The sequence below is a fragment of the Rhamphochromis sp. 'chilingali' genome (genome assembly GCF_963969265.1).
Source record: "Rhamphochromis sp. 'chilingali' genome assembly, chromosome: 1".
NCBI lineage: Eukaryota > Metazoa > Chordata > Actinopteri > Cichliformes > Cichlidae > Rhamphochromis > Rhamphochromis sp. 'chilingali'.
The window spans coordinates 28,360,371-28,383,495 of record NC_137929.1 but is presented as its reverse complement, the minus strand read 5'-3'; the positions used below and the strand labels follow the sequence as shown (position 1 = coordinate 28,383,495).

The window sequence follows — 23,125 nt, the reverse complement described above, 5'->3', positions numbered from 1 at the left end:
TATGCCTCACACCAGAGATGACAAAGAAGTAAGCTGGGAGGGGGTGGAAGGGTTGAGGTATGACCTCATTATCTCTGACACAGTGAACCGTGTACCGAAGTTTAAATTTTCTGTGGTAAGCACTATTGGACAGTTTAACATTTAATGCAGGTTGAGCTGCTTCAGGAGACTTGGGTGGAAACACCCTTGCTCACTACAGCAGGTTGTAAAAGAATACATGAAATAAAATCAAAAGGAAAACAATGTTTTTGATGTGAAGAAAAAAGAGATATCCAAGAAAGAACAAAGCATTCCAAGGTGTACATTATGTATGGTGGCCTCGTCACTTACATTCTTGAAGCCGCGGTAAAGAATCTGTAGCTCCTTTCGGGAGAACCGCGTCTGTGCTTCGAGTTGTTCCAGGCCTTCTGGGCGATGGCGGACTGCCGATAGTTCCAGCTCGTCTTCGACGCTGTCTGGAGAGGAGAAAGAACAAGGTGAGACATGAAACGCGTCCTTGCAAATTTGTATTTTTGACACTAGAATTTTAGCTATCTTGTTACATTTTCAGCAAATAGATAATCAAATAAAACAAAAAAAACAACAAAAAGCTCCATTCACAATGCCAGAACTCAACATTTTACTACAAAATGTTATTGGCTCATGGGAAAATCCATTCAAGCGGATCAGTTCTGAAGTCCTTTCTTTGCCTCACACGCCACATTCCTTTATCGGACCCTTCACAAAACCAAACAAAAAACCTGAATGCTCTTTTCTTCTCTACAACAAACATGACAGCAGAGGTAATTAGAGTTTTTTTGAGACCCTGGAACACAACAAGCCCTCGTGGCAGAGAGCCTCTTCATGAAAGAGGGTAGCTGAACCCTGTGAAATGTTTTAATGGGCCTTTAATGATAGCAGATGCTGTCTGGGCACTGTCACCGACTGCACTGTCCTCACAGCACAGCGTTTGACTTGTCTTGTGCAGGGTCTCTCATATACCTGAAGTGTGACACACTAAGTGCCTCATTAGCTCGAAGAGGCTTATTACGGCCCACAGTCAAAAGGCCAAATCTTTAAACGGACCATAATTAACCTGTTGCTATGGAACAAAAGCTCCGCATCCGTTGGGGGATGTCAGCTGATATAAAGGAAATAAAAATGGCTATTTGATCTCATTCTCATCATCATATTAGTCCAGAAACTGTAGCATTACAGCAGTGTAATTAACAAATTTCTGTTCACCTGACCTGTTTAGCATCACATATTCTTTTTCACGTCACCGTGTAATTACGCCGAAACTAATCTGCAATATGCGAGTGTTTTGTTTCAGTGAAAGATGACAGTTTTGACTGTGAACAGCAGAAAAACATTTTTATTCCCTTCAGAAAAGAAAGAAAAGATTTCACGTTGCAGCTAAAATGCAGCTCCGTCAATCATGTGTGACTAAAGCCTGTACTGGCTGAGAAAAGACACAGAAACAAAAGAACATCTTAGACAACAGCAACAAAATCATCAGAGAGACAGAGTGAAGGGAGAGAGAGGGAGAGAAAGCCTTGGAAGAGCCACTTGCTTTGATTAGTGGAGGATGGCTTTTTGGCTGTGGAGCATGGAAAGAGCCTCATGAGTCGAGCTCTCACCCCGCGCTTGTGGACAATCTGAGGGTAACCTGGGAAATACAGCATTAGGTCTTGTGGGTTACCCAGGCAACCAAGAGCCTCAGAACACTGTAGGACGCTGGACATGCAAGACGTGAGGGTCTAAGTTTGGACATGAAGCTAGCTGTCTTCAGGACAACAACACAGTGTTTTTGCTCTGCAGCAAGCAGCCTCAAAAGGAGCTCGGCTTGTGTCATTTTGGCTGTTACTAATTAGCTTTTAACACAATGCATAGCACACTGATGAGTAGTTTTTAGCTATTCAAAATCCTCAGTATAGGTCAAAAAAAAGAAAGATGGATGAAAAGGAAAAGGAATTTTTCAACATTGTTCTGCTCATTCTGAGGAGAAGTTGTCATGGCAATATCTCCCTTCAAATGGGAAACTCATCCCCAACAACAGGTTGAACCATTTGCACCAAGGACGAAAAACTTATTTTACATCATGTGCCACCCACAACCCACGTAATTTTCAGATTAGAAGGCCCAGAGACACTCTCCTTCCTGTTACTGTGACGACTTTAACTGCACTTTTATACCAAGAGCTCTTAATATAAGGAAAGTATGACAAAAAATATGTCAGACGTTTGCTTTGCTTTAGCTTTTTTTGTTTGTTTTTGCTGTGGATATGTTGTAAAAACTTTAAATTTCTACAGTAGACAGTAGAAAACAGGACATTTTCTTGCATTTATCTGTTTATCTATTACTTAATTACTTTGGTGCATTATGAATGACCATGGAGGAGGTCTTTATCAGTAAGAAAAGCTGTAAAATTTATGAAAATGCAGTTAAAAGTCCAGCTTTTATGCAAACCTTTACCAGTCTTTACCAGGCCGATTTGGTCCCTAGGCCTAATGTTTGACACCCCTGAGCTACACTACACTTCTCTTAATCCAGCCGAGAAACTTCTTAGACTGAACCAACTGGCAGATCAACAGACATTTTTATTTACTAGCACTGCTGAAGTTATCTCTGAATTTACTTCACGGACAGTGCTCCTAACAGATAAAAACAAGACCAACGAGGAACTTCTTCTTCTGTTTAGCTGAAACAGTACAAAGCTACTCCCAAGACCATCTACGAACTGTCTTTGGATTCTGTGCTTTGTCTACTGAGCTAGTCCTTGGCTTTTAAACAGATGTGCCCTTATATCTAGATTTAGTTGAAAAGTAAAACAGAAAGAGTTGTCCTTTAGGCTGAGGTTTATTGCAAAGAGTGTTCAGGCCCTTTAAATTTACCCACTGAGCAATTTTATGTTGATTAGAGAAAGGCCTAAAAGATCTGTCAAAACCTGTAATTCCTACTTGTGTCAACAGTGTTTAGCTCCATCGCCTTGAAATTGCCAATTTTGGGGTTTGCAGAGGTGGTGAAGAGGAATGGCGTCTTTTTAACCTTTTTAACCAAATTTATACTTAAAGTAGCATCTTTGTAATGACCTGAGAAGATGGCTTTTCACATTCCAAGAGAACAGATCTTAACAGTGTTTAGGTGTCTGTGAAAGTTGCTTTCAATGCCATTTTGGTGTATTTTTTTTGTGCAGTTTTGATGCAGGTTGGTGAAGCTATGAACTACAGGTTCAGGACTGCAGAAGTGTGAGATAGGACTAGTTCGCTGGTTACATTATTAATCAATCTCCAAGCACATTGTTCTCCATCAGTGTAAAAGACGGGCTCTGAATGTGATATGGAGGCTCATGACCTCGGGTCACAATGTAAGTTAATATCTCATCGGGTGTCATCTCTTCTCGCACACAAGCTGGTTTCTTGACAAATGTGTTGCCTCCTCTTTAATTTAACAAAGTGGTGCATTCAAGGTAGGAATTGATGACCCCGCTACACACCCCAAAAAATCTTCTGTTGTATGCAAAACCAACGCGTGAATATGAAAGCCATTAAGTAATAAGTCCACAGTGTTGCCAAAAAAAACTCCATTTGCCCTCCCTCTCCAGGCTATTGTGAAAAATTTAGTTCAAGGTTTGACGGCAGCTGTGGGTGTTAAGACGAGTGCTGTGAACCATTTGTCAATTGTGCACCAAGCACAAGGCAGCTCTCGCAGGAGAAAACAGTAATAGAGATGTAGCTCATGGCATGTTTATAACTAACTAGTTAAGATGACTGATGAGAGTTGCAAGAGGTCTCTATAAACCTGGGCTATAAAGGGATGTAGTAGTAACAATTACATCATTGTACAGAGGGCATGGAAATAGTGTCATAAATCTGCAGCCTACACCGTCATGAAGTGTAGAAGCAAACTGGAGGTAGAGGAAAGAGAGAAATGATCCTTGAAAAGGTTGTTGAATTAATGATAATTAATGCTAATATTATTCTTTTGGATCATCTACTGTTTGGATCAGATGTTGCAGACTTACACTAACGATGTATCATACTTGCTTTATTTGTATGAATTCATGTATAAGCAAAAGTGGCTGAATTGGAGGAGGAAGAAGCTCAACCAAGCTTAGCCTTAAGCGTGAATTTTTACTCCTAATTTTGCCAAATACTTATTCCACAGAGCTGGAAAGAAGCCCCGGCAGAGTCAATATTTAATGTGCCTCTGCCTTTTCAGCCTCACAGTGTATAAAGCATAAACAGTGCACACTGTGTTAGTGGACCACAGGCAAACCGCAGAGTGTAGATGGTTAAAAGCTCTTAGGTCTGGCCACATAATGACCAACATTATTGTGCACAACAAACTTGTTTGCTGTGAAGAATCTCTTTCTGTTGAAGGCCGCTTCATATTGCCTCCTCTGATAACACAATAACTTTGAGATTTAGAGGATGAAGCTCTCATCTGTTCTCGTTACCTCGGTGACACACACACCTTCCTACCTGAGTGGAGAGGAGACGTCTGAGTGCCCCCTCACTGAGGTTGAACTAGACAGATGTTGCTTTTGTTATCAAGATATATTGGTCTTGACAGCAAGCTGGCTTCATCTGGAGGCATTACTGTGCTCCAGAGAGGCACCTTTTTCTACCTTGGAGCTCAAGGACATCATGGAGAAGGGCCTTTAGTAGATTCTTTAGCAGCTGAACCGAGTTTAGGAGGCAGCGCGAACATTACAACGAATCTCGACTGTACTGAAGCGACAGGATGACTTAGCAAGAAGGCAATAAAAGCTGATCTCTAAAGTGGAACGGAGTAGAGCTTGAGTGACAGAGTGCTTAATCAGGCAAGAAAAGAGCAAACAGTCACGGCTGTCTGATTAAAAGTTGCCCTTTTATTTTATTGACAAAAAGGATTCGACGCTCGACTGTGTGTGATTCTGTGAAGAACAGCTCAAGCTGTGTCCTCCTGCCCCTTTGATAAAGGTCAAAGGTCGCACCTTTGCCGGTATTGCACCGCTTGTGTCCAGTTCATTAAAGGCAATAAAACCGCTGTTGTTGTCCTGAAGAATTAAGTATATCATGCAAGTCTAAACATTTACTTCACTGGTTTAGTTAATACGTGCCAACTCATACCGTCATGCCATACTTTTGCCTTCCTCGAAAGAAAAAAAAAAAGACCTTAGCAGCTTCTTGAGTGACAGCAGCTATAATAGTAGGCTCTGGCTGACTGTACAGCTCGCCAACAACGTAATTCACAGCCACCCCTGAACAGCAAAGCTGCCTTCACTATTTTGGCCTGCAGCAATACAAGAGAATGAGACTGATGTCTCAGCAAAATGTAATTACCACAGACCATAGTGTAACACGCTTTGCAGACTAAACTAAAATGGTCTACCACACAGTATCTTCTTTGTCAATGCCCTGCAAAAACACTTATATCCTGAAGAACGAATGTCAGGATATTTCCCTTCCTCCCAGTTTGGACTGATCAATCACGGCCCCGCTGCTACAGTCCCTTAATGTTTATTATATCAGGACTCATTCATTCCAGAGTTATAAGGTCAAGCTGGAGGATAAAACTTTACTAAATCAATCGGGTCTATAAACCGAAAGAGAGGGACTAATAAATACTTGACACACAGACACAACTGCTTACTATCAATAACTCTTGGGTCAGTGCTGTTGAGCTTTCTGCTTCTTTGTTGTGGTAAGAGGGGGTACGTACAGTCTGAAGCTGCATACAGCCAAATGATGGCCTCGGGGAACACATAGGACAGATGAATTTAATACAGTAAGTGCAAAAGACCTGACTCCGTGTGGGGTTCAAATTAAAATGATTAAATTGGTCTTTAGTGGGGGAAGTCTGCATTTAATCTGTGTGAAATTGTCCAAGATCGTTTTTAATTTCAGCCACTGATAGGCTACATCAAAGCCTGGATTTTGCTTGTGTGTGTGTGTGTGTGTGTGTGTGTGTGTGTGTGTGTGTGTCTAAGATTAGGTCTTATATACTTTAGCTCCAGCTGCTTTAGCACAGTGGCGCCAAGAAGGCAGAGCTCACAAAAGTAGGCCATGACTCCAAGGGAGCACAACTTATCTTCTAGCACCAACAGTTAGATAGGGTTTTACAGGCATTAGAAATGCTGATGTGCACTTGTACTGCTTCAGTAGGTGGTCTGAAGATGACCGTGACTGGACTGGAGAGTTTTGGTTATAGATGATGGCCAACTTAGAACAAAAATACTGCATTTAGGCACGGAAAGTGAAAACCAAGGTCTGGACATTGAATAAAACCTAAATAACGGCGCTTCATGTTTAAAATGTAAACAACAGCAGGTTTTGGTTACTCACACAGATGCGCTAAAGCTAAATACTAGTGTCAGTTAGCTAACATGCGCACATACTTATAACATACTTATCTTTTAAGTATCATGTTTTTACCTGCAGCCAAATTCAAAGATGCAGCCCTTGAATTTGGGCAATTAGTTTGCCATGTTAGCAACCTAAAATGTTCCTATTCAGCATTATACCCATTGTGCTGCTAGCTTAGGCTAACATTAAGCATGTAAACAGAAAAAGGGGGAAAGCTACATGACAAAAGCTGATGATGACAAAATCTCAAATTCTTTAATACATCAATGTTTACACATCCTTAAATTTATATTCATGAAAAGGATTGTTTTTCTGCCCTATTTTTGAGCCACGCTATACAAGACACTGTTCTAGATTGCTGATGCCATATAAACGTAGGGACAGAGAGAGCTGTTGATTCTGATTTTGAAAGATGGTGATTTTCACTCATTTCAAAGTCAGTGCTGGGAAATGAGACCAATGGTGTGATGAGTAACCACAGTCCTTAAATTTTAAAAGAAAGTAATAACTCCCCCTCAACTCCACCATTTGGTTTTGGGCTATAAAATCATTGTTGGAAACATATTTTACACACTGTGGCAGAAAAGTACAGAGCTCCCCCAGAGGTTTTTTTTTTTAATCCCTAGGGAAAGTTTTCTGTAGTGGAAACGTGACTTTAGATGCATGTGCAGCACATCCTTAACCTCATGAGACCTGAGCTCTTTTTTGGGATGCACGAGATGTAACCGGTTTGAGACACGGGGTCTCAGAGGTTAAAATAAATTAATATAGAAGGACGAAAACGTCATTTAAAGTAGCTACAAAAGATACCACAAATACACCACATGTACGGCTGGATCAAAAATTAATCATTATGTGGTGTTTTTAGTATCAGTTTCCATAACAGACTCATGTCATCATGCTAAATCTATAATAAACAGATGTAAAAAACAAAAAACAAAAAAACCCTTCTTATCAGATTGGCTTTAGTGCAGAACACTTCACTTTAACAGCAATAAATAAAGAGATAGAGAGAAGAAATAAACTCTTATGAGTTATTGCAGCTTTTCTGGAGCAATGAAATAACAAAGATCATGACAGAGACAGTAAATAAGTGATGTAAATAGCTCTTTTCAAAGCGTCACTTACTATCAAAACCTGCCTGAATAAATCTGACTTCCTCACATTCACCAAAGTAACCACTGAGACTGGCCATCGATAAGCTCCAGATGACAACCAAACTCAAATCTGATCTTATCTTAACCCATGCTAACTCCTAATATAGCAGGTTCTGAATCCTGGCAATGCAACACAAGAAACTGAGGGTATCAAGTTAATCACAAGGCTGTGCTGTTTCCTCTGTTGGCCTTTTAGGGTCAAAATATGCTAACATAACAGCAAGGTATGGATGACTGCAATGGTTGTCAAACACACTACTGACTCAGATATTAAATAGTTCATATCCAAGAGAAAATAAAATGAGTGAATTTTAAGTTTGTTGGCTTCCAGCATGATTTGATTCGATCATTTTTTTTAGGCACAATATGGTCAGCAGTGATTTTCTGGGATCCTCCAAGTCACCTGTATGAGTGATTGTATGTGGCGGAGGACACCAGTGCTGCTGTCGCTTCTATCTGCATCCTGATGTGTATCTGGTCGAGAATCAAACTGGTTTAAAAGAAGTAATTAATCGCTCTGCACAAAATGGGATTGTTTTACTAAGCTAGAGAGTTAGTGAGGCATTGGTTCACTGAAGTGCCAGTGATTCCAACGATATTGGATAGTCCGTCAACAAAAATATACTGCCTTTTCAACAACTTCTGCTTTATAGGTTTTCTGGGGTTTATAAAAAAAATAAATAATAAGCTCTTTACAAAGACAACAAATGACAACATGCCAGACATCATTTATTAAGAGATGGATGGTATTGGATATTTTGAAGTGTTTACTGTCCTCAAGCCAGGTTTTAAAGTCAGTGGTTCCCCAGGTGTTAATCTCTTAACACCTTAATCTGTCTCCTGGTGGCCTCGAGACAGATCAAAGTTGGAGTAGAGTCCGAGCAGCGCCACCTCTTATCAGCCAAGTTTTACATTACAACAAAACACACAGCAATTTCATGGCATCTGCAGGGTCAGTGCCAGCTTAATTTGACTGGATCTTAGATGCAGCACAGCTATTTGCTTTTCCTTAAACATGCTTCATATCATTGAATGAACCAAACAGAGGCAAAATGACAAGAGGCTGTAAAAAAGGATTGTTTGATTGGATGGTATTTAAGTCGATGCTAGTGACTGGTAATTGCCATGCTGGTTTGTCAATACCTCGATTTAAATTCTCTCATCTTTCTAAAGGTCACCTTGGTATTAGTAATAGTCTGTATATGGAACATTTACAGAAGGTCATACAGCCAATTGATGAAATTCAGAGGCAAAGCCTTTTCGGTCATATAAATCTAATCTACTCAGCCGGAGCCAGGGGCTAGGATGCTTCTTTTAAGCTCAGTGTTATTTGGCTGTAACGCTACCAGTGTTTAAGTCCCAAGGCTGCATGCTGTTTTTGGGGGACAAACGTGGCAGATACTTGGCAGCTAGCAATTAACTGAAATTATACCCAGAGACAAGGGACGAGGGCAGCAGATGAGCAGTGTCTGGCAGCCTGCGCTTGCATGACTGGCACGAGTCCTAAAAAAAGGCCAATGTGATGTGAAACTGACCTGAAGTTACATCAACTCTGATGTCACAAGCTGTCTCCCAGCAGAATACTGAATTGCGCTAAGTGTTGTGTGGCTATGTTGATTTATTGCTCAAGATATGCTTCTGTCAACACTAAAACATCTGTTAATAGATGATACCTCTGGCGCAGATGCTAAACATAATGAGCATGCATTAGTGTAATGCTTGCATTACAGTATGTTAACACGTCGAGCGCAGCCAGATTATACAGATACGGGTAAACAGTTTTCAAGCTACAAAGCAGAGCAGTAAATGGGACTCGTGCTTATATGGTGCTTTTGTGCTTTAGCTGAACACTTAGAGCACTTTGTACTACAAGCATCATTCACCCATTCACACAGTCATACAGCAATTTATTCTGTGCTTTTTGGCACTTTCCCTAACATTCACGCGCACAATCACACTCCAGTGGATGAACTGGGGGCAACTTGAGTTGCAATACATTGTCCAAAGACACAACAAGCAGACTAGAAGATGCAGGGGTTAAACCACCAACCTTCCAATTGATACACAACCTGCTCTACCTCTTGACCCGCAGCCGCCCAGTGAAGCAGAAGGTAAGTTACCTAAGTCAGATGCCAAACCTCAGAAGTCTGGCATCAACTTAGATGGGGATGATGTCACTGCATCAAGACAGTTGACCCTGCTACAGTAGTAACATTGGAAGCACAAGGAAAAACTGGATTTCTTTTGCTTCTAACAAGGTCGAGTCATCCATCACTAGTAATTCAGCCCGGTCACAGCAGATGGCCGCCCCTCCCTGAGCCTGGTTCTGTCGGAGGTTTCTTCCTGTTAAAAGGGAGTTTTTCCTTCCCACTGTCGCCAAAGTGCTTGCTCATAGGGGGTCATATGATTGCTGGGGTTTTCTCTGTATGTATTATTGTAGCGTCTACCTTACAATATAAAGCGCCTTGAGGCGACTGTTGTTGTGATTAGGCGCTTTATAAATAAAATTGAATTGAATTAAATGTCTAGTTGCAACCCATTCATGGATAGTGCCTGATCCTCCATGAATTGCTTATTTACCAAGTTATAAATACATAAAGTAATAGTACAGATTGAATGATTTACTACTCTTTGTAGTGATGTGTCCTGTGTGTCGAAGCTTTGAATCGTGCGTCGGGTAATCGCGGGGGCGTTTTTCTGAAGCGTGTATCGAGGCTTGCTTTGATTACGTATGCAGTGACGTTCGAGGCCTCGCGGGCAGTCCGTACCACGTGACTGATTCAGGGACTGGTTCATCGGTTCGCGCCAGATTCGAAATAACATGGGCAGGAAAACAGCTGATTCCCCATCACACTGTGTTGTGGAATTGGATTACGTACATGCTACATAGTTACTTGTGCATTTCTTCTTCGATGGAACCAGCAAGGAAGAGATGTTTTTTTTTTTTTTTTTTGTCTCTCCTAATAAAGTATGCACACAGTAATAAATATCACAAATGATAAACACCAAAATATAAATAAACAACACTACACATCCTATAATCTGATTTCTGTCTTTTAGTTTATTAAAAAGTGAAGCACCAAACACTAGTTTGTGTCATTATCCAGATGTACATAAGGTTTACACATCATTATAATCAAAGAGCCCGCTTCACTTGAATTGTCCACTTGATGGCGCAGTAGAGCAAATGAATCATCACAATGCTTCGAACCATGAGTCGACCAATTGGATGGAAAGCTTCAGTTCATCATGAGGCTTCATCTCACCATCACTAACTCTTTGCATTCACTGCCATCATCTTGGATTGTAAAGTCGAAGATTGCAGGACATGTCCAGCTCTCCAAGCCAGAAATTCAATTTGGGGGGGCAACTCAGAAGTTGACAAATGGAACATAGCATAATGGCTAGTTTATGGTGACTGCATTCACTGTGTCCCATACCAACTGGCACATCGTATCCCTGTCGCTTGAGGCGTGCAGGACTCCCTGCAGTCTTCTCCTAAATGATGTGTTGCCACTCAAAATAAAGTTCCGCATTAGCGATGATGTGGGAGTAGAGGGAGTCAGAAAGTCTTAGCTTTTCAGACTGTTGCAACGTTTCCTTCTGTATAATCTGGGAATCTCTGAGCTCCTGTACTTAAATATCACTGACATGGTGGTAAAGGCTCACGACAAGACCAAACGACACTAAAGAATGGAACACACCAGTAATTGTGAAGTCAATTTCAGTGCGTGCTGGAGGGCATTCAAATGTGGTATCTACTCAGATGAAAGTGACACCATGTATATTCAACTCGGAACACAGCTGTTTGGGGAAATACATACTGAACTTTGGAAATATGCCAAGTAATAAAACTTAATAGCAAAGAGGTTGAAAGCAGAGCAAAAGCACCAATGAATCCATCATCTCCAGATCCGCCAGCAGACAGATTTTGCCTCTACCTGAAGCACTCTGAACACCAGAGCTGCCAGCAGTGGACATCTGCTGATTACAACACATTTTTTTTCCATGTGTAAGATCTGCAGATGCAAGTCAGTGAGAGATAAGTAATTGAAACGCAGGCCTCATGCTATAGCAGATAAATGAGAGGAGCAAAGAGGGAGGTGGATACAGACCTGCCATTTGTTTCCATTTTGGTGGTCACAAATACAAATAAGCTCTGAGACCAGAGTCAGCCAAAGCGATATGTCATTTCTGTTATTTAATAAAACAGTTTCTTATGGCAGGCAGGAAAAATGGCAGTGTAATCGCTGTAGTAATAGGAAGGAGTTGGAGGGCAAGGTCAGTCGAGCAAATTTCTTAGACCACACAACAGTGCAAACTCTTTTTGCTGAGATATGAATTTATTTATCCAGAGACATATTAAAAATTCTGCGTCATGCTGCCAGTAATGAAAAGAACATCCAAACGAGCCAAACCAAGGAGACCGGGAACGGATCCGTGTGAACAGAAGCCTTGACTATTCCCTTTACAGCAGGTTAGCTATTACAAGACAGAAGGCAAAATATCTCCAATTACAGTGGCTCTTTACTGGCACCAGGAACACATTATCCAATGCTTTCCACCATTAGTACAATTTGCTACAGCTTCTATGTTGCCTAATGCAATAATAGTAGTTTTAATTAGTTTAAACAAGCGGATACCGAAGACATGTAGGAACTAATTTTTCATGCTGAGTATGGCCAGGACCATAAAAAGCTGTCCTTTCCTGTTCTGACCTGAGTGTGAGTGACTGCACTGACTGGTGGTCTGGGAACCGGATGGCAAGGTTCTTTATGAGCGAGAGCGGACTCTCACGCCGGCCATAATGACACACCATCACCATTTATTGGAATCTGGGGGAAAGAGCAGTCTATGTTTTTAATTGCAATCATTTGTCATGTGGAAGTGCTTCAATAATATTCTGTCTCTGGGAAGGCGTTGCTACAGCAGTGGAAGGAAAGGAACTTTGCCCTTTCTTCTCCAATCATTTTAAAGATTATAAGATGGGACAAGGGAGGGAAAAGGAGGTTTATCATACTTCAGCTCCAAAGATTAGAGCTTTCACGCCAAGAAAAAAGGATACCCGGAGAAGAGATGGTCTTTATGACTAACTTCAGAGTGAGTCATCCTTATTCCAGCTGCTGACACTGACGCTACCAGTCACTCAGAAAAGTGCATCAATGGATTAATGGATTTTACCCCAGACAATGTTTACAGTGTAATTCACATCAACAGTCTGAGATGCCAAAACAAACTTTTGAACTCACATCCAATTTTCTCCATAAACTGCGGCTCAGCCAAAAGACGTGATGTGATCACTTGAAGGGGAACAAAATGGCCCCAATAGTTGATTAATGTTTTACTTACTTCCTCCATTATTTCTCTGACAGTGAGGCTTTTACTCTGCCACCGCTATTGTGATGAAAAGGAAGTAGCCAGCTGGGATGATTTATGGTCTGCAACACCAGCCAATAAGATCCAAATGAGCTAAGTGATTTTTTTTCCTTCCTTTTTATTCAAATATAGAAAAGTATTATTTCATGTGCTCGGACTACATTAACATTTTCCTGTAGCTTTACAGCTGATGATGTATGATATTTCATCAGACTCAGTGCAAATTCAGACTTGTCCTTGCTCAGCAAATGGTTTCAATATAACAGAGGAATCTCTCGTGATATGAGATTGGTTTGCGAGAGGTACAATTCAGCACTTTATATTTCCCAGTGTCCCAGTTCTTTTTACAATAGTGCACACCACTAAATTCTTCCAAAAAGCCCTGCTGTTCAGTTAGTCGAGGAGTTAAAATCAAAACAAATAGAAGAAACATCAGTTGTGCCCAAACATGCAGACCCACCTCCCCCAGCTTCCACCCACAAACAACAAAAAAATAAATCCTCAGTGAAATTAATGGGGACTATAAACCCCACTGAATTCACAATCAACCACAACAAGAAACATGCATTATGAATAAGAACTGATGTCCTTGGTTTAATTATGGACAATACTGTTGCTGGAATGATTATTCATTTTGCAGGCTAATTAAAGCCAGAAACACGCTGAATGAGCACGCTTGTTGTGCAGCCTTGATTAAAAAAAAAAAAAAAAAGGGGGGAAAAGCACGTGCAACTTCAAAGGTCTAGAGATGGTTGAAAGAAGCAAGGCTCAAGCTTAAATTAACCCCAAAAAATGCAACACCAAATCCTTAAAAACCTCTTAATGTATTCACAAGACAATATGCTTTGGAGGTTGTGTCCTACATTGCTGCGCTGTATGTACAGGTCATTTAATTAAGTGAATCTTTAAGTATATATTGTGCCTCCTGCTCACTCGTCCATGGGGAGCTTTTTCATGCTGCCATCACCTATCTCGCAGCATATATATCCTTGCCTCAGAAGCATGCAGCTTACTTTTATCACCACTTATTACCAGTGATGTTTTCATCAACATTGATTGCTTGTGTGATACTTGCCCTTGCTTTAAAGTAAGTCCTCTTACTTCCACTAAGATCCACTGCCAGGCCTTTCTTGCCTCAAAAGACACCATGAGGACCGGTAACGCAGCACAGGTGGTTGCTCTAAAGCATAGAAAGTAGCTAAAGGAAAATTAGACCATTTGACTGTTTAAATTTACTGCTGAGTGGATGAGAGATTAAAGCGCTACAAAACACTTTACACTTCTTTACCTTTGACTGGATTTGTTTCCAATCTTTTAAAAGTTTGCCTGCTGGAGTAATTATTAGATTTATTCCCACAATGGACACAGCCAAATGAATTTACTGAAAAGACTGTAAATGCCATCCATCATAACAAAAAGGATGCTAAACACTTCTGACCCAACTTTGATGATATGTGACTTAAACAAAACAATCCCATAATAAAGATGCACTAAACCATCTACGATGTCCAAAAAACAACGCGTTTGAATGAAAAATGAACGCAATGCACTTAAAAAAATGAAGAATACCTTTTTGGTATTTTACAGTGATATAAATCCCTCACAGGCTGTATGCCTTAAACAATATCATAAGTATGTGTACAGACAATGAAGACATAAAGACCAACACAGTTAGCTGTCATTCTCCTACTGCAGGGGTCGGCAACCGAAGGGTTAACTGATGGCTCGACCATAGCTGGACTGGCCATCGGGCATACCGGGCATTTGCTCGGTGGCCCGGTGACTTTTTTTCCCCTTTGTAACGGTAAAACACTGAAAGGTGGTGGATTGGCCAGATTCTGGTCGGTGTGTAAAAATAACTCAGTTGTTTGGTGGCGGCTATGGCGGAGCTTCCTCAGATTCAGTAAAATTAGCAAGTGGTGGAGGCCAGCAGGTGGATGAGAGAAAGGGGAGGCAGGAGGAGAGACCCGAGGCAGCCGCCAGTCCGAGTGTCAGGTGAACTGAGCTTCAGGTAAGAAGTTATGACCTGCAGTCTATCTGGGTCTGATATAAACCAAGTTTAGGTGGAGTTTATTTTTGTTGTGCTGACTTTTTACAGTCAGCTACAATAACTCGTACTGCGTACTAGCTAGCATGACGGAGTTTCTATACTGCTGGGTGGGTGCTATGATGTTACTTACTGATAGTGAACTTTATTTAATTCATAAGGTTAGTTAGTAGAGTTGCCAACCATCCCGTAAAAAGACGGAATCGCCCCGTATTGAGAGAAAATATTACGCGTTTCGTGTTGAGGTGAAAAGGAACAGTTTGTCCCGGACTTCAGCTAGAATGAAAAAAGGACACAAGGCTGGAGTTATTCTGTGTCTTTGCTGCACAGCTGCCTCTTCTTCTCTCATCTCCCCCTCCCTCTCCTGTTGCTACTTCAATCATGAAACTGATCAATGATCAGCTGATCGGCTTTTCTCTCTTGTTTGTTTATCGCCCACTTTGCACCAGAAAGAGGAAACCACCGGATGTCGCACTAAACAACAGCAGCACGTTTAAACTTGATCAGCTGTTGTTAGAATTTATTTAATATTACTTTCTACTATCAGCTGATGTTTGCTGGAGCCACAGCTGTAAAAGCTGCTGGTCATGATATCGGTTTGGTTATCTGGTGAGAGGGAAACATGAAGATGTCCTTACTGAATCAGCAGAGCTGAACAGGTGATGGAGAAACAGGTTTACCTTTAGGTGACATGAATGAGTTGAAGGGAAGTTATGAACTGTTTCTGAGAGACTAATAACACCAGGATCCTTTTTTATGTAGCTGACAGCTGGTAACTGTGCAGGGGCGGGTCTAGCAAAGTTTTGCCAGGGGGGGCAGGTAGGGCATTAACAGGGAAAAGGAGGGCACAAATAAATACTTTCTTATTCTCATTTAAAATGTCCAGCTTTTATTAAATAATTATCTGAAGCTTACAACCAAAGTTTTTATCTGACGTAAAATGTATAGAAATCATACATATAGCATCGAAGTAGCTGGAATCCATAGATGTGCGTGTTCATGGAGCTTGCATTTTCACCTGCTGGACATCACTACCTGACAAGTTTAACTGTCTTCAGAACATTGCAAAGGCCTTATTGACAGTATTTGGCTCTACTTATCTGTGTGAGCAGATTTTCTCTCACATGAGTGTCCTCAGGTGGCCGTCTGAATGCTGGACACTTGGAGACCTCTGTCTTTGAGTGGGAGACCAGAGATCACATTAACACACATTAACATAGTTTATTTTTCTTATCATTGTTGTGAGGAGACCATCAATAGCATTTGTATTTTCTGTATTTTCTGTATTTGCTGTTATGGATAAAAAAGTGTCTTTTTTTGTTTCAAAATTGCTGATAACTATTCGCTGATAGCTGCCAACATCTGCGAACAAATATAATTCTATAAAGTGGTCCTATATAGTATGTAACTGTTAATAAAGAGCATTATTAAATTTATTGCTAATGCAATCATATGGCACATTGACTTCTGAGGAAATTTTAAATGGCACTCGCCATCAGAAAGGTTGCCTACCCCTGTCCTACTGTATGGCCAGCTTCATGCCGAGATGATGTGATTATCAATGACAGGCATGTCAGAACAGCTTGATCATAAATAAATGCCACCAAACAGCAACAGAAAGGTCACTCATAATTTTGGATGATAAAAATTCACCAGCTGTGGGTTCCAAAGATTTTTATGCAGCAGGCTTTAGACATCTTGCTGCTTATTAACATTAGCTGAGCACGATTATAACACTCAGCAAAGCTTGGTTGATCCTTAACACCCAATCAAAGAAATCTGAAACAAAAGCGGTGTCACAATGAGCTCTAACTATATTTGCGCTATCAGCATTTTCATCTTCTTAACTTAGCACATTGATCTAAAATGTGTTAGTTATGTTTAACAAAAGGTGTTCACAACCTAAAGCAGTGGAAATGGACAGCAGGACATAAAAATTGTCTAAAGACAATTAATGCAGTATCTGTAGAGATATTGAAATGTAAACCAACTGGTGGTGCTTCAACTGGCTTCATCCATGTGACTGTGCATCCATTTTCTTCCCCCTTTCCAATTCAGGGTTGGTGAAGCCTATCCCACCTGTCACAGGAGGAGAGGAGGGGTACACCCCACACAGGTTGCCAATCTGTTTGCAGAACTAACGCATAGTGTCTTTTCTCCCGTCTTCCTCCCCTCAGCCCAAATGGTGGCAGTAGATGTGATCCATCCCTGAGCCTGGTTCCATCAGAGGTTTCTTCCTGTTAAAAGGGAGTTTTTCCTTCCCACTGCCGAAAGCTTGCTCAAAGGGGATCGCCTGATTGTTGGTGTTTTCTCTGTATTATTGTAGGGTCTTTACCTTTCAATTTGCCTTGAGTGTTGTTGTGATTTGCCACTATTTAAATAAATTGAGCTGAATTTAACTGAATGGAGACAGACAACCACTCACACCTACAGGCAATTTAGAATTTTGCCTTACCATTTAGAATCCATCATGTCTTTGGACTGTGGGAGGCAATCAGAGTACCCAGCAAAAACACACAGGGAGAATATGGAAACCAGGACCTTCGTCGATCATTCTTCAAACCATCCATGAGATATGTGATTATCAACAAAGTAATGAACAACATGATGTGTTTCAGATTACGTACCGCCATACTAACACCCACTATTCTATGTGTACAAGCGTGTCACTAAGTGTATCTCAATGCTGTGCTTTCAGTTAAAAAGTTAACTGAGAAGCACTCAATTCTTGCTTCCTTTTATCCCCATTTCAGGCAAAGGAAGGGACGATAAAGCAAGTTTTAGCTGCTAGAAAGAGGGTACACCAACACCAGCGATGCTAGTTAGCTGTAGCGCGCTAAAAGTCGTAGATTTATTTCAGCCACTGTAGGTAAAAAAAAAAAAAAATCGCAGACTGCGTCAAATGTTATTTTAAGTAGGTGCCTGACACGCTTTACAGCTTTACCCCTTCACCTTTGATCTCACACGGTCCTGTGAAAATGCATGCAGAAGTAAGCTGTAACGTACTACACGGTAGTACAAGTGTCCAAACTGACTGAAACCATAAGAATGGCTATGATGACGGTCCAGTTAATTGCAGGTGATTATTATGTCTGGCTCTATTATCTTGGCTTGATTTTACTGGAGTTTTTGTCTGCATCACCTACAAGCATAATTTGTTGGTACTAGGGTTGCCAACCGTCCCTTAAAAAACGGAATCGTCCCGTATTTCGAAACAAAAGTACACGTCCCGTATTGAGCTAATAAGGGACGCACTTTGTCCCGTAATACAGTGAGAATCAAAAGTAGTCTATAAATGTTTATGGAATTAACGCTTTGTTTGAAAACATAATTCCCAGCCCCTCTCCTGCTTTGTGACCAATGAGCTGACAGCACACTTATGACAATTCGAGTATGACAATTCAGATTATCTCATTGGTCGAGGAAAGGTCGCTTACGGAGAAAATACCGGAAGACAACAGATGACCACAACAACAAGCATGGCCAACAGGGAAATAAACGCCAACACTGCGGTGCAAGTCTCGGACGACAGTACACCTAAAGCTGGGCAGACACTGCGATTTTTTTCAGTCACGTTATTCAGCTCCTGCTCAAACTGCACGATTGACTCGCAGGGTTAGAAGTTGGTAGGTCATGATGCAGGGTCTCACACTATACGACCCGATGCTCTGATGCGACCTGAGTGCTCACACTGTGCCTCCATAACATGAAGGTTATAACAGAAAATCTGTCACTCGCTCTGTCTTTCACTCACACAGACACACCACCACCATCAACTTTGCTAAATTGCTAATGAAAAACATGATCACGCAGCTGTGATTGAGCAGCAGTGTAAATCCAACTATTTTCACGGTTGTTGTGGTTGTGATCATTTTGTGATGCCACATCGAAAAGGCTCGGATGAGCTTTCCAAAGTTCTACAAGTTGTGCCTCCATCGCTTGTGTCCAGATCACAGGCTGCACAGCCGTGCTGCTCCATCTTTTTCACCGATGTTTACGTGTTTGCGCGTGAGCAGTGTGAGCGGCTGTGGTGACACCCTCGCGAGCGATTGATGATCGGGAGCTGGTCGTGAGGTGTTAATCGCTTCTCGTTACCCCACGTATACTACACGACGCACGATGAAGGCCAAAATCGGTCCGATCACCAAAACGGTCGCACGACTCAAATCAGCTCAAAATGGGCCTAAAACCGCACAGTGTAAGCCCAGCATTAGAGCAGCAATGTTTGTTCCCCTCAGAGAAAGGGAAGAATGGGAAAAGGAAAACACCTGGCTGGAAAAAGTTAATATGGGCATGTGCAGTGAATATCAGCGCTATGTGGCCAGAAGTGTGATAATATAATTTATTTTGTGTAATAAACAGCTGCAAGGATAGATGATTACAACAAATAGATGACTAATACATAAAAGTAATACATAGATGAATAATGATGATGAGTTATGATGCGTAATCATGGGAACAAGCGGGTTTACAAACAGGAGCAGCTGATTAGCATTAGAAAAGCTGAAATAATACCTCAACTGAAGCCAATTGTACTAAATGCACTAAATGTGCACTGTTACAAGAATATTTTTCTTTCTATTGTTTTCTATTAATTTATATAATTTTAAGTTAAGCAGGACAGAGTTCTTTTAAAGAAAGATTTACTTATATTCTCAAAAGTTAAGCATGACAGGCTTCTGTTTAAGAAAGAGACCTGTTTTACTGTGTTAATGTTGTCATTTTGAGCTAAAAATAAATGGTAAATGATCATTTGTTTCACATGTGTTCATATCACAAAGAATAGAATATGCATCTACTTAAATCAACTTCAAGTCAAATGGTTAAAAAATAATTTCACACACAAAAAAAAAAAGAGCTACCACACTGGGAAGGGTGAAGACAACTGGGTCGTCCGGCCCTGGCCACGAGGTGTCCCTTATTTATTTTTCAGGGAGTTGGCAACCCTAGTTGGTACATAAGAGTCCTGTCACTTATGTACCAACAAATCGAGCCAACATGCTCATTAGCACTTTATTACCACTCTAAATAAATAAATAAAAACAGGCAATAGGGAACAAAAAAGGGTCCTGGTCAGTTGCTGACACAAATTATTTTTATTTGCCCGCCTTTGAAAATCCAATCAAGGTCACACAGAACATAAGAACATTGTTAGATGAATGTCGGTGCTGAGATGCTCTGTCCTCTGAGCCGGTAATAAACAAACGGCAGGTCCAAATTGACACAGTGTTCCATCACCGTTCTGGTAATGCTGTAATTGCGTGCGTGTTTGCAGGGCTACGAGGTTACGGTCGGGGGTGTTGCTGTGTACAGCTGAACCAGAGAATAATTCATCATTTCGTGACATACTGATTAGCCTGCACCTTGAGGCTTGAGTCTTTACTCAGCAGTTTGCAATACTGCATTATGTAAGTAGAAATGTACATACGTGTGAGAAGGATCTGGATATGTTTGTGAATAAGCAAGTGTAAGAATCTACATTGTTATTCGCTATTCTGCAAGGAGGAGGAGAAGGCTTGGTGGTTGATTATTCAGCAAAAAACAAGCAAACATCGTAATTTCTCCATCTTTAACTCAGTCTCTAATAAAAGTGGTCATTACATTATTTCGCTAGCCGAGGAGGGCAAACACTTGCCAGCTGCGCTGCCATTCTGCTCAATGGCAACAATACAAGCACACATGCATCAGTTCTGCTGCATTCACAATTAAACTGAAGCAAGTGACTTTTGTGCAGCTTGCCAGACCTTACTTTTATTCACAGTGAATGCTCTGGTGATTGTGCACGGTCTGATGCAATAGTCCTGTTATATTTCTCCAACGTGAAAGCATGCCAGGAGCAGGGAGAGGCTGTTAATAAACTATTTCTCAGGGTCTGAGGTCCTTACAGTCTGTGAAGTCGAAATAATCAATCCCAGGAGGTCAGACTTGATTTTTTACAAAGGGTACAGTTTCTTACTTGCTGCCAGCTGACTCTTTACAGTAAAGAGCGGAGCAGTGCTGGGACACATCCAGAGCGTGCTCTCGGCTCGAGATAACTCCTGTGACTGGAACGTTGCCAGTTTAAATCTACAGCGCAGCTGAGAAACTCCCTCAACATTTACCCCACACAGGCTTTTGAAAGAAAGACCTTTATCCTGCAGAAGCCCCAGCGGAGCAGCTCAGGTGGCCTGCAGTAGAGGGATGTGATCGTACTGGGCAGCTCCCAGCTGTGAACGTGTCTGACTGTATGAATGTTAAGCAGACCGTGCACTTTCAGTGAACCTCTGTCCCTGGAGGTTTCTTCAAAAATAAAAAATAAAAGGGGCAAAAACAAACTATTTTAGTTATTGCAGAACGTGACAGCTGCTACAAAGGTAAATCTATACAACTGTGAGGTTTATATACAAGTGAAGCTACGCAGATGCTCGGCGGTTAAGACTGTCAACTCAGATATTTGCAAGCACAAGCCCTGAATCCTGATCTTAGCTTGGCCTTTCTGAAATGCAGTTCTTTTAGTTTTAGTTTTTTCCGCCCCTGCTGACTTGAAAATATGAACGCCGACTGAATAATGACCTTAAAGTTGTTTTCTGAGTTTTGAAAATGCAGAAAAAACAAACCTGTTTCCACTTATTATTAGCTCCTCTTTCTGCAAGAAACTTACAAATGTGCAGAATACCCTTAAACCATTTGGAAACATGCTTGTTGTCTGTCCTGCTGAATCCTGGTTGAGATGATCAGTTTGTGTTTAATTCAAACCTCGCTTCAAGACATTTAGCTTTGTTTAACCGAGCAGTGGAAACAGGGAACACAACTGGTCTGTCTCTATAAAAGATGCCATCTAACACAGTGCAAAGTTCTCCTATTTACACATTAAGATATCTGCGCTATAGAAGAAGTTACAGGGAAACAGAAACTGTGGAATAATGTGCTGTTGACTAAATATATTCAGGCCTTTATTGGCTTTTAGCTTGCTTACTAACAAGATCTTTAGATGGAAAGAGCAATTTATGTCAACATGGGATCTGTGAAATGAAAAGGACCTTTACTAATTGAGCAATCAAGAAAGGAATAAAACTAAAAAGTAATTCTTAGTTGCACCTCGAGTTTTGATGATTTATTTGCTTCTGTATGGGCTTAATTACAAAATGTAACTTCTTTCTACCCCTGCATGCATCGTGGGAGATTTTAAGACTACACACAGCTTGCGTTTGCCAGTGTTGATATGATTACAAAAAGATTTGTGGTCTCTCATTTGAAAACCTATTTGCCTAATGAAAAGCATTTCGCGTGCATTTTCAGCCCCTCTCCCAATATCTTTTTACCATTCCCTCGTCCTGAAAACGACTGCAAACACAAACAAAACATCGATATCTGTATTGACAGCCTGTCGGGCACCGCCAGCGCAGGCATTCTGTAAGTAATCAGGCTCTGAGACGGCTCCGTGGAATATAAATCACATCAACAGGCAAACGGCACCCGACATGCCAGCCCTGACATCTGTATAATCTCACCGTCGCCGATAATCAATATCATGTCAGCTGCGCTTGGAGATGCAGAGCGAGGGGAAATCTGAGTCGCCAGTGTTTAGCGAGGCATGTAAACTGTTACGTCGGGCGTGAGGTTCACCATCCCCCCAACCCAAATGAAAACCCAGCTCCCAGGTGCTTTTGAAACAGCACAGCCAGAGACAGTCAACAGACGCTAACACGTCCATCTAAACACTCGTCTCAGGTCGGGTCAGGTCGGCTTTTTCCTGCTACTGACTAAAGCACATTATCGCCTCTCTATTTACTTGCTGCCCCTCTGAATATGCACCCACCTTTGATTGATTATTCTAATTACAGGTTAAGGTGTATTTACTGAGCAGCGTGTGCTGTTCTTCGGTTTGAAGTGCTTACCATAGTGCTCGACTTTATTTAACGAGACAGCTTCAGTAGGTCTAAACTGAACGCTTTCTTTTCTCATTCTGCGCTTGCCGAACTTCCCCGCTCAGTTTTCCTCAAGAGCAAAGTGAAATGCATGCACAAGAAAACAACAGAGGCTTCTAAGGTCTGAAATACAGAGATTCTCTTGCCTCTCAAATGTTTTGATGCTTCAGAAGTGACACCGTTTTGCAGCTCAAGACATTCCTCGATCTCATCACAAGCTCACGCATACTTCTGTGACATTTCCTTTGCTACGCATTAATTAGACCGTCTTTTTGTGCTTCCCACTCCTGTTTTGGCATAATGATTACC

At 41.2% G+C, this 23,125-nt stretch overlaps 1 protein-coding gene across 5 annotated transcripts in view; it reads right to left on the bottom strand.

Annotated features, from left to right (window-relative positions):
- Positions 1 to 23,125, bottom strand: part of kcnip4a (potassium voltage-gated channel interacting protein 4a) — a 159,299-nt gene that overhangs the window by 11,674 nt on the left and 124,500 nt on the right. For 4 of the 5 annotated variants that reach the window (XM_080891852.1, XM_080891855.1, XM_080891854.1 and 1 more), the window contains one exon: positions 331 to 455. In XM_080891852.1, coding sequence (XP_080747978.1) covers positions 331 to 455 — 125 coding nt within the window. Of the gene's footprint in view, positions 1 to 330; positions 456 to 1,548; positions 1,649 to 23,125 lie in introns of all 5 variants that reach the window. The other variant, XM_080891851.1, reaches the window with a different exon arrangement.